The sequence below is a fragment of the Macrotis lagotis genome, chromosome X (genome assembly GCF_037893015.1).
Source record: "Macrotis lagotis isolate mMagLag1 chromosome X, bilby.v1.9.chrom.fasta, whole genome shotgun sequence".
Lineage (NCBI taxonomy): Eukaryota > Metazoa > Chordata > Mammalia > Peramelemorphia > Peramelidae > Macrotis > Macrotis lagotis.
This window is the reverse complement of record NC_133666.1, coordinates 467338166-467352245: the sequence shown is the minus strand read 5'-3', so window position 1 is coordinate 467352245 and position 14080 is coordinate 467338166. Positions and strand designations below refer to the sequence as shown.

Genomic DNA, 14080 nt, shown 5'->3' with positions numbered 1-14080 from the left:
TCTTTTTAACATTGAACTGAGAGTTGGCTTCCTGAACTTCTCAATAATCCATTCTCTGCATAAAGTCTAATTTTACAAGATAACCCTTCAAATTTAAGACCATTTCCTACTCCATTTTCTCTCCAGGGTTTCTCTGGGCTAATCATCCTTAGTTCCTTCAACAGGTTTTGCTACCAATCTGGGACATGTTCCTCTATGTAAGTTCACATTTAGCAACTTCCTTCCTAAAACATTTAATTAAACAGAATGCAGTAATCTAAATATAGCTTGATTAGGACAGAGTGCAAAGTGGATTACTTGCTTTGTTCTGGACATTAGACTGTTATATAAATGCAGCCTAATAATTTTTTGGGGCTAGCAGTTCATTTATTTATTTAGTTAGTTTTTGCAAGGCAATGGGGTTAAGCGGCTTGCCCAAGGCCACACAGCTAGGTAACTATTAAGTGTCTGAGTCCGGATTTGAACTCAGGTACTCCTGACTCCAAGGCCAGTACTCTATCCACTGCGCCACCTATCCGCCCCCAGTTCATTTATTTTTAACAAGTAACTGATTTGCAGTAATATCCAATTAATACCCTTTATAAAAGGGTATGGGCATGTGTCCTGAGGTCTTACTGACAGCAAATACAAGTATTTTAAGGTGAATGGCTAGCTGGGGGCCAAAGAGATCAGGCTCCTTGAGGGGCTATCTTCTCTTATAATCTCTAAAAGTGACCAGATCATGTTCCCCTTTTTCTCTTCTGAGATTTCCTCTTATGTTTGCATAAGACTGAAGTACAACAGAGCAGCCCAATGCAAGTGAGGAGGGTGAAATGGGAAGGGAAGTATAAAGGTATGGATATGTAAACCTATGCTTATGTAGTTTTCTCTTCCCAAAGGAGCCGAGTTGTAGAGAAAATTTGAATTCCCTAGGCAGAATGATCCAAGAATGCAGCCTTCTATCTAAAGAAGACAGCAGGCAGTGTAGTGTATCAGTGTTGGGGGTTGATGTGAGACATAGACACACACACACACACACAGAGACAGATTGATTTCCTCATGCAAGAAGCTCCAAGAGGATCTTATGCAGTTTCTATTTGAAGAATAAGGACAGTCAACTTGGGCAGTGTGGGCATGATGGGAAGGGGATAACTTTAAAAGAGGCAGCTGGGTGGCACAGTGACCAGAGTACTGAGCCTGGAGTCAGGATGATAAATTTAAATTTAGCTTCAGACACTTAATTGACGTGTGATCCTGAACAAGTCTATTTAACCTCAGTTAAATCTGTTTCCTCAATCATACAAAGAGGCTGACAGCACTTACTTCTCAATAATATGAGGATCAAATGAAATAATATTTGTAAAACACTTAGTATAATGCTGGGACATAGTAGGCACTTAACAGTCATTGCCTTCTCTAAAGAATATTTTTCTGGTTGGAGACTAAACTCCATGTTAGTACAAGTTTTGGGAGGAACTGTATAGTACTTTGTGGAAAAGGACTTATTGCAATGCCAAAGGTTTGTCTAAAAGCAACTGATAGGGTGATCTATATATTTAACTGGTCTTGGCCTAAGTTACTGACCATCCACTGCTTTTGTTTCCTTTCTTAAGAGAGGACATCTCTGGGGTTTAACCAGGTATTACCTTCCTAATCTACCCCCCCCCCCCAGTTTACCTAGTCTGCTAGATCTAGCATGTCAAGAACCCAGACATCTCATCTAGAATCTGAGGGGTTGATTTCCAATCACTCTTAAGTGCCTACTCCTCTTTTGGGAGTCCCTCAGCTTTGGGATTCACTCATGTTTGTTATATTTTATTATTTTTAGATCTAGACTTGTCCTATTATGGCATTAATCTGGACACTTTGTTTAGTATTATTATGGGCTCCAAATGCAAAGGAAAATAGTTTTATACCTCAAGGGTTATACCTTTTGTATCTCAAATTCATTTTTTTTGTGGCAGATGAGTTTTAGATATTAAAAGCTTGATTTTTTTTATCAATTCATTCATCCTGAATTTCATTTTGATTACTCTATACTGAAGGGATCCACCAGAGAAATTTTTGTTGAAATCTTTCTTAATTGCCACATCATGCTAGAGGGATCCAGTAAATAAATGTTTTCCCCAGACCTCCTTTTGAATTGCTCTAGGTGATGCAGGGATCCACTAGAAAACATTTTATCCGGAGTAGTTGGATTTTTTCACTTGATAGAAGTAGACTTTTGATTAACTCTTAGTCCCAAAACTCTATTGGGAGAGCCCTATATATATGCCTTGGGGCTAGACTCCTGAGGGAAGTTTTTTTTTTTAATCAAACTACTTGTTTTACTTTTTTTTCCTGTAACTGTTTTTAGGAGGGGACAAGCCTTTACAAACAGTAAGGCAAAAAAGCAACCTATAGGAATTCTGTAAAATTTTGCTTGGGGAATTTGAATAATTATGTGTTTGGGAGTGGTGGTGGTGAGTATAATCACAAGGACCACTATCTCTGGGAAGTTTGGACCCCCACAAGACTTAATTTTAATAATTCTTAGGATCTATGCATCATTAATGTTGTTAGCCTAGTACTGAAGCAGTCCATCAAGATGACAACTGTTGAAAGCTTCTCCAAGTTGGCAGAGACTAGCTATTCAGAACTGGGAATATATACTACCTTGCCTCTAAATTACCCCAATTTGATTTGCTTGGAGAATAAATATTTAATAGATGGAAAATGTAACATGGGTTTGATAGATGGAAAATAAGTTCCTTATTCATCAACTTGGGAAAATACAGGGTCAAAGTCCATGTGATGGATATCTCCCTAAACAAAATGGGCATATCCTTTGAGGCCTCACTGAAAAAACATAAGGATCTGAAAATAATAAGTCTTTCTGGCAACTTTCATCTTACAGATGAACTGAGAAAGTTCATGGAAAAATTTTCCTGTGCCAACTTCCTGGTTAGTATGAGAGATTTTGAATTTCCTTAGGCATAGTGTTCCAAGAATCTAGTCTTCTAGCCAGAGAAGAGTCTTTTTGGTAACTGTGCCAGCCTTGGGGCTTACCTCCCCAAAGAAGAGAATCATTCATACAGTCCCTATTTTGAGAGCAATGCCTGGGAGTTACTTGAATGATGTTAACTTGATGGGAAAGGAATGGCTAGTTCAGTCCCTTAGTACTATAAGTTGTTGAATCTTTTTTTTTAGGGGGAGTGGGCAGCATAGGGAGGGGATTTCTCTTGTGTAAGATTCTGTAGAAAAGAAGACTCACTGGAATCTCAGAAGACTGATTGGATATTAATCTTAAATTTAATTTCCTTTCTGAATTCAGTGAATCCTTTCATTTGTACTCAATGTGCATTTCATACCTAGAAGGCTTGTATGGGAATTTGGGATACTTTTAGTCAAATCGAAACTCTGACACAAATTATTATGTGTATATTTGGGAGATTTTTCTAGATTCTCGTGGGGTAAAGGTCCTCAGGATCTGATCTAATTCCATAGGAGTTCCAAGCTTTAGGGGAATCTAGGATTATGACTATTGCAAATTTGCAAGACCACGATTAATTGCAAAGCAATTTCTGTGAATAAAAGCATCAATCAATACCATTTTTCTTACATCAGATGTTAAAAAAATACTCATTTTTAATAACAGAAAGTATGTAAAAACATAATGAAAGCTCTTTGCTGTAATAAGATTCCAATCACAAAAAGAAATTACTCAACCTGGAAACAAAGCAATCCATAATTTGAATCCAGCCTCTTTTCAGACAGATTTCACATTTCCCTTCTTCATGCATTCCCCACCTCACTTTTCAAACTCAGTTCTGGAAGCACCTTGAAATATTTTTTTGATTGAGCTGTTAAGAGTTCTTTCTCAAATTGCTTTACCTTTCCTTAAATTCATATTCACCTCAAACTCCCAGATGAAAAAATTTTCAAGGCTAAGGATTATCACTTTGTCTTTGTATCCCTAAGGTCCAACACAGTGTCTTCCTTTCTCTTGGTAGGTGTTTTACAAATCTATGTAAGGTTAAATAATCATAAAATAAGATTTTCCTGGGGACTCAAATTTTATTCCCATCAGGGAGAGGACCCCTTAAATGTATTTCACCAGACTATCTGGACTTCTAGATAGACATATGTGCCTAATAATCATCCTGACTATCCACTGACTATCCACTGACACTGAAGCAGAGATTGTAATTTTTTCTCTCACCAGAATGGTGCCTGGCAGAGTAGGAATTTAGTAGCAGATAGTAAATATTTGCTAAATTGAATACAATATAATACTGCCCTTTCAAGAAAACAACTCCACAATCCTTTTAAATATTATGAAAAGTTAAGTGATGTATTTATTTTTGAGTTTTTGCTAGACAATAGGGTTAAGTGGCTTGCCCAAGGTCACACAGCTAATTATTAAGTGTCTGAGGTCACATTTGATCTTAGGTCCTCCTGACTCCCGGGTCAGTGCTCTATCCACCGTGGCACCTAACTGTCCCTACATGATATATTTTATGCTGACAGAGAGGTTAGGCAGAAAGAGAATTTGAATTGGGCACTAGTCTGAAGCTCAGCCATTTACTAGCTAGTTACTAAATTGCTCATTTGTAAAATTTGCTTTCTTCATATGGTAGTGGCTGTGAAGATCAAATGAAATAATGCATGTGAAAATGCTTTCTAAACTACTAAAAATGATTTTAGTGTAGCTTTGTGTCTTAGTTTCCAAATATTTTAACTTGATACTTGAATTATAGGTTATACACTTCTCTTTTTAGTGGATTTTTAAAATGTTGGATGGGAAACTATAGAGCTTGGAGGCTGAGGCTAACTCAGTTTATTCATATATTTATAGCACATACACATTCACACAAAGATGGTCTTACTTACTGCCAAATACATCTGTACAATAAATGGCTAATTAGCTAAAAAAAAGAAACATCAAGGGCATTAGATGGCCAGTGAAACTTTTTAAAGAGGTAATTTATGATACAAATTTGGCTAAGAAAATGCCTATTATCTTTAAAGGGAACAATTTAGGAAAAGTGATAGGTTACCTGCACATGGTAGGTGCTATTATATATGTATATATATATATATGTATATATATATATATGTGTATATATATATATATATATATTTTATACACACACACATATGTAGAGAGAGGGAGAGAGAGAGAGAGAGAGAGGGAGGGAGGGAGGGAGGGAGGGAGGGAGGGAGGGAGGGAGAGAGAGAGAGAGAGAGAGAGAGAGAGAGAGAGAGAGAGAGAGATGATTTATTTTCCCACGTGTGTGAGAAAATTTAACCAAAACCAATGAGATATTTTTGAGAAAGGAATTCTGAGAGTACAAATTCTGACAAAATAAGCATGTATATAGCCTAGTGTCTGGAAAGTCTAATAAAGAACTGACTAATGCTGATTGTGAAAAAGCAAGCTGGTCAGGGTAGGAGTTAGGGAGATACAACAGTGCAAACAGAGATGTGATATTGTGTTAGGTTAATTTTTCCTTGGGCTCTATAGAGGCACTGTGTCCAGTGCAAAAGTGGTGCTGGTCTTCTATTACATCTAGAATATTGTTTGATTCTGGGTGCTGAAGTTTAGAAATATACTATTATCTAGAGGCAAGCAACCAAGATGGGGAAAGAGGATTAGAAAACATGCCATAGAAGGATCTATTTAAGAAACGAGGGATTTTTTTAGTGTAAAAGATAAAAGATTTAGATTGAGGAGAACATAATAGCTATTTCTGAGTGGTTGAAAGGCTGTCATGCCAGGATAAATTATACTTGTTCTACTTGGCCCCTTGAATGAAAATATAAAAGCACAGATTTTTGGCCTCACATAATGACAACTTCCTAACAATTTACTTCAAATACAACAGGTATCTCAGCAGAAAGTGCCTTTCCATTACTGAAGATCTTCAGGGAGAGATTATATAAACTCTTGCAGGGAATGGTGGAAAGGGAAATGCCTTTCTAGGTATTGGTTAGGTTAGATGATTTCTGAGGGTCCTTTCAATTCTAATATTCTGTGATTACTGAAATAGTTTGTTATTTTGGTCTTAGTTTTCCGATAATGTAAGGTGCTTTCAGAAATTGCAATAGTTATGAAATTTTCAGTATGAATTTTAAATAAATAAACTTTAAAATATATTTCACATAGTATTTGAGAGTAGGTAGTACCTATCTCACAAAATCAGATGTCAACTGTAAAAGAAAAAAGATAGGAATAATTCAGGCATTCAATAATTTTTATTTTATTATTTTTTTTAACTAATAACGATTAAATTGTATAGCCTGGAATATTCCTAGCAGCAGAAAGATCAATGAGATCAAAATACCTCAGTTTTGATTTCAGGAAAGTCACTAGTCATTCTATATTTCAGTTTCTTCATCTAAAAAACTATACAGATGTACAAAACAAGAGATTGTCTCAAATACCTTTTCAAGCTCTAAAATTCTATGATTCACTGAGGATCACCTTTATAGGCAGCTAGTGCAATGGGGACTGAGTTCAAATCCAGCCTTGGACACTTACTAGCTGTCTGACTCTGGTCAAATCACTTAGATTCCTTATCTGCAAAATGGAGATAATAATAGTACCTTCTCATGGTTGTGAGAATTAAATGAGTTTATTTTTATAAAGTATTTGGCAAACTTTAAAGAGCTATACAAATTCTAGCTATTAGACTACATTGTTTATCATATAAAAAGTAACTTTGTTTTCCCATTTTGTATTTTGATATTCTAAACACAACATCAAGTAGTAAAAACAAAATGAAACAGAGAAAGGAGACTGAAGTTTTAATGTTGCCTTTTTCTATTCTGGGACTTAAGTTTATCAGTAAAATGAAGGGGTGGGATTTGGTATTTTCTAAGTCCTATCCAGTCCTTTTAAATTCCTTTACAAGTCAATAATTCTATGAACTCTTTAAGCTTTTGAGCTCAGTCTTTCCAGCAACTCTTGGGGTTGACCTAGAAGTTAGATTCATACTGAAGTGATATTAAATGTTCTTGCCAGAAACAAGAGTAAGCTAAAACAATGAAGGGCAGGTTATCAAAAGTTTAAATTGAAATGAAACTCAGGTTTTCAAATCAAAAGTAATTTCTGATAGCCTAGTGTCTGGAAAGTCTAACTCAGGAAAAAAAAAGAGAAGAGGAAATATTAAGCTAATATATCTCATATTTTTGCATATAAATGAACTACAAGAATAGTTTATAAAAAAGTAAACTTTTGGGGGATACAGTAATATAACATTACAAAGCTGACTACAGCTATCTTTTATACTTCAAGATGAACTTTTATCAGAATATTGTCATGAAAATTATTCTGGTATATCTCATTAAAAGTTAATGGTTCTCCCAGGATTTCATTCCTAATATTTAATGATCTTAAGATCCTAAGATCCTACTGAGTGCATTGTATGCCAATCAGCAGTAATCAATCAACTAGGCAAATCACTTAACCTCTCTGGGCCTCAGTTTCCACACTTGGAAAATGAATAGTTGGTTCAAGTCTTAGAAATGTCTAGTTCACTTCAAACCTAACATTCTGACTATGATTCATAATCAAATAAAATCTAAGTCGCCTCCAAAAAAAAAAGTTAATGGTTCTGTAATTTGTTCCATGGAAAAATGTTACAATTGAATGCCAAACAGCAAAATTTCAAGCGATTTTTGTGGCCTTCGTTACAAAATATTAGTGATGACATTGAGAAATGATATTGCTCTGGGAAATCTTAGCTGAATCAAGTGCTTTGAAAACCTTAAAAATCAGCTGTGATCACACAAAAAAAGAAAAACTTAAAGAGTTCAGCTTTAATCAATCCAGCTAATAAAGCTGAATCATTTAAATGATCTATCTCCCCAGCACTTCCTTATGCTCTATGTACAGATGTATGTGTGTATGTGTGTGTGTACACATGTATCTGTGCATACATGTTATATATGTGAACTATTACTACAGTTTTAAAAAGGATAAAGGCAAATTGAAAGAATATGTAAGTGGTTTCAGTTTCTAAAACACCAGTCCTTGGCAGCTTAATTTGAACAATGTTATCATGCTGACCATAAGGCTAAAAAACAAAATGTCAAAATAAGGAACGTGCTCTGAAGGTAGTGATTAATGGGAGAGCATTAAAAAATATACTGAATAAGCAGCAGATGGCGCCATAAATCAGTACATTAAAATACCATTCAGCTTTTGCTTTGTTTTTTAAGCAGAGAGAACCTATACAAAATTTCCATCTATTATGATAATTTAAATATAAAATTTACTTATTCTTTCAGTCTTTAGGATGGGTTTTTATTTCAGGTGGAATTTTTTCAGGGAAGAGGCCTCTTGGAATGAAACAAAAATAATCACTTATATTTTTAAGGATATTAATATTACATTTTGTTCTATGATCATATCACAACTGACCTATTATTTAGATTTTTTGAGATATACTGGAGAATTTTAGTTAATATAAGTAAAAAAGGTTATTATAAGATTGACTTAAACCTTTTCTCCCTCCCTTTACAGATGTACAAAATAAGATTTCAAAACCACCTGCTGTCTCATGTGAAAATGAAAATATGATCCTTCTCCTTTAACTTCTTGGCCCAAAGTTTTTCATAGAATTTCCTGTGAATGAAATCAACTATTCTTTTTAAAACCTTCTGGCTTGGTTAGTGCTCTTAGAAACATGTGTAAACTACAAAATGGTGACTAGAAAAGTTATATTTAATTTTTTGAAGCAATCAGTGGCTCATTACATAGTAAAAAGCCCACCTTACATATCTGCAATCCAGAAGACACTCCTTTATATGAAGTAATTTTTCCTTTAAATGAAGCACAAATTTGTAAGCAATGCTAGATTGCATCTAAATAATGCTTGGATATATTCAAAAAATATTTTATCAATTAAAATTGTTACTTACAGTAGGAATACAAATCTTGCTTAAAGGGTTTCCATCCAGTAGGTAAGATCCATTAAATGTCACATATTCATCATAATACTGAGGTGCTTGAGGAATAACACTACAAAGTAATTTGCGTTTCTCTTCAATCTTTTTCCTTATGTGCAAGTATTCAAAATATGGATTTGCCCTCTCTGAACTATACGGCTGAATCTCATCTAATTTCAGAGAATCTACAATTGCGGCCAGAGACTGTTGTGTTTTCTCTTTTGCTTGTAGTAAAGAGGGATTAACTTGTACAGGTTGAGGCACACGTGACATTTTCCTTTTCCGTGGATGATGGACTTGAGTATCATCTTCCTCAGTTAATCTTATTCTTCCTCTAGGAGATGCAGATTCATTATCTTTTTCAGACAATGGTACATAACTAACTGGGATCTGTTTACTCTGACTTGCCATTATATTTGCTCTGTTTCTAGTTATTCTTTGAGGTATTTGGTGATCAGTTTTATCATCTGCAGTTTCTTCTACCTCTGTTTTAACTAACTGACTACCTTTATGTATTTCTGCTTGACTAGATGGTTGTAAGTGACTTTCAGGATTTGACAAAGTGCTTTGTTGTGATTCCTCATCTTCTGTGGACAGAAATCCTTTTCTATTTTCACTATAATTTTTTGAAGTATCTTGTTCATTTTGGTTTCCTTTTGATATTCCTACATTTAGTTCACTGAGATCCAAATCAACCTTATTAGCTAAATTTATTAAAACTGAACTCTCAAGTTTTTCTTTTTCATGTGAAATAACCTGAGTGTCAGCTGGGCTATCAACTTCATGACTGTGTGAAGTCTTATAAATAAGTTTGCTAAATGAATGAGGATATGTATTTATTTGTGAATAGGCATCATTTCCAAGAAAGTCCTTTTCTGATGACACTACAGGCAAAACATTAGTCTTTTCAAAATTTGGTAATGTATCCTGAATGGTCCTTTCAGTGTACACAGTGACAAATGCATCTGTCTTTTGACCATCAGTTGGGAAAAAAGTGTTTTCCAGGTCTTTTTTAAAATTATTATCCATGTCTAAAATAGAATTAGTTTGGACTAGAGTCTTCTGTGGAAAAGTTGATTCCTGATTACCACATGACATATGTTTAGGAATACATTCAGCATCTGGGAATGACTGGCCATGCAAAGAGCAGGGTGGTTGAGAAGGCATAAAAGATGCTGTATCTTGAGCACCTGAATTTCCTTGGATTTCAGTATAATGTTGAGGTAATGATTCAGAAATATTATGTTCCTTTAATATTCTGTTGTCAGGATTACACAATCCTTGGGTGACTGGATCTCGATCAGATACTCTATAACTTGAAGAGTTAAAATCATTTGTGCTTAATGACTCCAGTCTTTCAGCAGGTATCTCCCAAGATTTATTTTGTTGAGTCATATTAATTAGATTACATGGCTCTACGTGCATAGAATTTTCTCCTATAGGGCTCATCTGAGCAGTACTTTTGATAACATTTGTATCTGATGAACTATGTTTACTGTTGAAAGACATACCTGGAGAAGTGGCAAAACTGGAATGCAAGTTAGACACTTTTGAAGTGTCATTTTCAGGCACATTACAAGAAGACACTTCATGTTTAGGAGAACTGCAAATATGACTTGGCACAGGTAGTAAACTATTTTGATTGATTTCTTCTGAAGTTGTTTGAAGTAGTTTTGTATGTTCAGAAATGACAGGTGGCATGCTACATCTTCGAACTTCTACAACAGGTTTACACTCATTAATAATAAGTTTAACATCTTCTATAGAAGATGACCTGAGATGGGATATTGGAAGCCTGTTTGCAAATGGTAATTTAATGCGCTCTGACAATTCCGTTACACTGTCTGACTCCTTTTCATGAAGGGCAGGAGATTTGGCAATTGGCAAAAATGGTGACTGTGAAAATGACATTTGGGAATCAGAACCTTCTAATATAAAGTCAGAATCATATTCAACTAAAGGCTTTGGGGTTGTTACTGTAGTATGGCAGGAATCTTCTGAACTAGCAACTGAAATCATTGATAAAGATCTAGAGCTGAGACCTGTTTTTTCACTTTCTGATCGAGGAGATCTGCTTAAATTATCTACAACTGAAGATGACTTCCCAACATTTATTATATTCTTTGTGTCTACAGATTGAGATCTATTACTTGTAGCATCTTTCAACTGTTTCTCTTTATTGTAAACATCAGATAACTCTGAACTCTTTGACCTAATTAGTTCTTTATTTTTTGATTCTGCTAGTGTATTTTTTGTTTTTTCTTTATCTTTCACTTTATTGAGTTCTAAACAGGAACGGTTTCTCAATCTTTCCTTTTCTTTTTGCTTAATTTTTTCCTTATGTTTCTTATGCCACTGTTCTATTTCTAGGTCTTTAAGGCTAAGCATTCTTTCAAAACTTGTTTGCATTAAATCATCGTTCACTAACCTCTTTTCTTTTGGTCGAATATCTTTTGGAGTCAATGATAATTTAGGTTTAGGTTTGTCTACTTCAGATTTGTGCTTGGATAAATTATTTAGTTGTATTTTATCTCTGTGCTTATCTCGTTCTTTATACCTGTCTATATCTTTATCCTTTTTATCTTTTTCTTTTCCATCAGGAATTTTCAAAGGTTCATCTTTTGTTTTGTCTTTAAGGGATGAAAGTTTTTCGTGCATTATTTTACTACCTTCTGTGGAAGCTGACCTTCTGTCTTCCTGTATATGCTTAGAAGCAGCTAAAGATAAACTCTCTTTATCTCTAGATTTTTCCCTTTTCTCAATTTCCCTTTCTTTTTCTTTTGTCCTGCCTTTTTCCAGTTTAATAGATTCACTCTCTTTATCTAATAGTTTACCTTTTTTCTCTATGAGGTGTTTTTCTTTGCTTTCACCTAGATGCCTCTCTTTTTCAGTTTTTTCTTTATCATGTTTTTTATCCATCTTATCTCTAGTTTTTTCTCTGTCATCAGCTTTTTTAACAGTAGTAATATTTTTTATCTTCTCATTTTCTTTATGGTATTTTTCTGTCTGTTGTGAATTTACTCTGTCCTTTTCTTTGTTTTTTTCTATGCATTCATTCAAATCTAATTTGTCTCTCTCTGGCTTATGATCATGCTTTATCTTCTTTTCTTTTTCAATATTTTTTCTGTCATTTCTTTCCAAATCTTTTTCTTTAATTTGAAGACGTTTCTCAGCTCTCTCCTTATTTTCTTTCATATTCTTTTCCTGTTTGTCAATTTCTGTCTCCTTTTCTATTAAATGCAATCCCACTGATTCTTCTTTAACACTTATACCCAAAGGAACTAACTCTGTTTCTTTATCTATCGGTATATTCTCCCTTTCTTCTTTAATTTTTTCTTCCTTAAAAGACTTCTCACTTTCCTTTCTTCCTTTTTCTTGTTCCTCTTTAAAGGTTCTTTCTTTTGATGTATGTCTTTCTTTGATTGCTTTGTCATCTTTTGTGGTTTTTTCCACCTTAGATCTTTTTTCAGATGGCAGAAATTCATGTTCTATATTTAAAAAGATATCTTCAGTTTCATCACTTTTAAAAAAGTTCTCTTTCCAAAATTCTCTATCAAACTCAACACTTCTCTGAACTATTTTATTTCCATCTTTATTTTTATATTTTTCTTTTTCACCATCTGGCTCTTTTTTGTGCTTTTCCTTTTCTCTGTCTTTGTGTTTTAATTTATGTTTCTTTAACGTCTTCCCTTCTTTATCGATCTTTTTCAGTGCATAATCTGAATTATCAACAGATAGACTACGATCTTCATCTTTAATTTTTGGAATAGATTTCTCAACAAATTCTAAATGGAAATCTTTCTGATGATGTTTACTTTTTTCTTTATGTTTACAGTATTTTCCACTAGAAGTTTCCAAAAGGAATTCTGAATCTGCATTGTTTTCATGTCTAATGAGGTCAGATTGCAAGGATGTTTCAGAACTACCTGGTGATAAACATGTTTTGGTGTTTTCTTGTTTTAGTAGTGTTGATTGTTTTTCACTTAGTCCACAGGAATGTTTAGGGGATTTACTGGTAGTAATATGAAATAAATGTAATGAAGCATCATCTTTTGGAGTAAAAGATTTTCTAAAATTTTCTTCCTCTCTTGTTTTGTCTAGAGAATCTACAGGATTACATACCAAGTTTGTTATTCTAGAATTTTCTTTTCCTTCTTTTTCTTGCTTCAATTCTTGATTTTCTTTATTTTTGTTCTGATTCTTTAACTTTCTTTTAACCTTTCCTTTCTGTTTATGTTCACTTGCACCTAAATATTCCTTTTTGGATCTTAAATCAGAAGTTGAAGTTTCAGGGATAGAACATGGAGTAGAAACAACTTTTTTGTCTTGAATCTCTTCATCTGAACTTTCAGAACTTGAATACAGTACTCTAGATGGTTTCTGTTTTTTACTTTTAAATAGTTTGGGGTAGACTTTTTCTTGTTTCACAAATAAATTCTTTTCTATTTCAGATTCATTATCTTTTCGTAGTTCCTTCCTAAGAATGTGCCTGTCATCAATCATTTTATTTATTTCTTCTTCATCATCATCTTTGAACTCATATTCATCAACAGCTGATGGAAGAGGGACTTTACTAGGTATTAATTGTTTACTTTCACTAACTAGTGAATCTTTCTCTGCTTCTGAATCAATATTTTCATCAACACTAGAAGGATTTACAGATGGAACCTCTTCGGAATCTAAAGTAAGAAAAAGAAAATCTATCAGTCAATCAGTGACAATTTCAGAATAATAAAAATGACAGAAAAATACACAGTATGCAAAATAACAAATTTCAAGTTAAATTGAATAAAAAAAATTACTTGATGTTTTCATATGAACTATGCAAATAGCAGCACATTGAAATTTTACTATCTATCTGGGTCCTTGGCTGGTACTTTCAAAAACATTTTAATATTCACAAATCAATGTAAATATGCAGAGAAATTTTTATAGTAATCATTATTAAATGAAACCTCATGATTCTCAAGACTAAATTTCTCTGTAGTTATAAAAATTCAATAGTATTTAGATACTTGAGAATGCAGTGGTCAAAAAGGCAGTACTCAATACTTCCAAATACAGCCTGAATCATATTAAGATATAATTGTGGAATATTTAACAAAATAAATAAAAATGCAACAAACAGACAATATTACATTTAAAAACTAAGTCAATATGAAACCTG

The 14080-nt window shown here is 33.8% G+C and overlaps 1 protein-coding gene across 11 annotated transcripts in view; it reads right to left on the bottom strand.

Annotated features, from left to right (window-relative positions):
- Positions 1–14080, bottom strand: part of ANKRD12 (ankyrin repeat domain 12) — a 202872-nt gene that overhangs the window by 36844 nt on the left and 151948 nt on the right. For all 11 annotated transcript variants that reach the window (XR_012471634.1, XR_012471635.1, XM_074201603.1 and 8 more), the window contains one exon: positions 8887–13592. Coding sequence is in view for 9 of the 11 variants with exons in the window: in XM_074201603.1 (XP_074057704.1) it covers positions 8887–13592 (4706 nt within the window). In the remaining 2 variants the exon portion in view is untranslated. The remainder of the gene's footprint in view (positions 1–8886; positions 13593–14080) is intronic.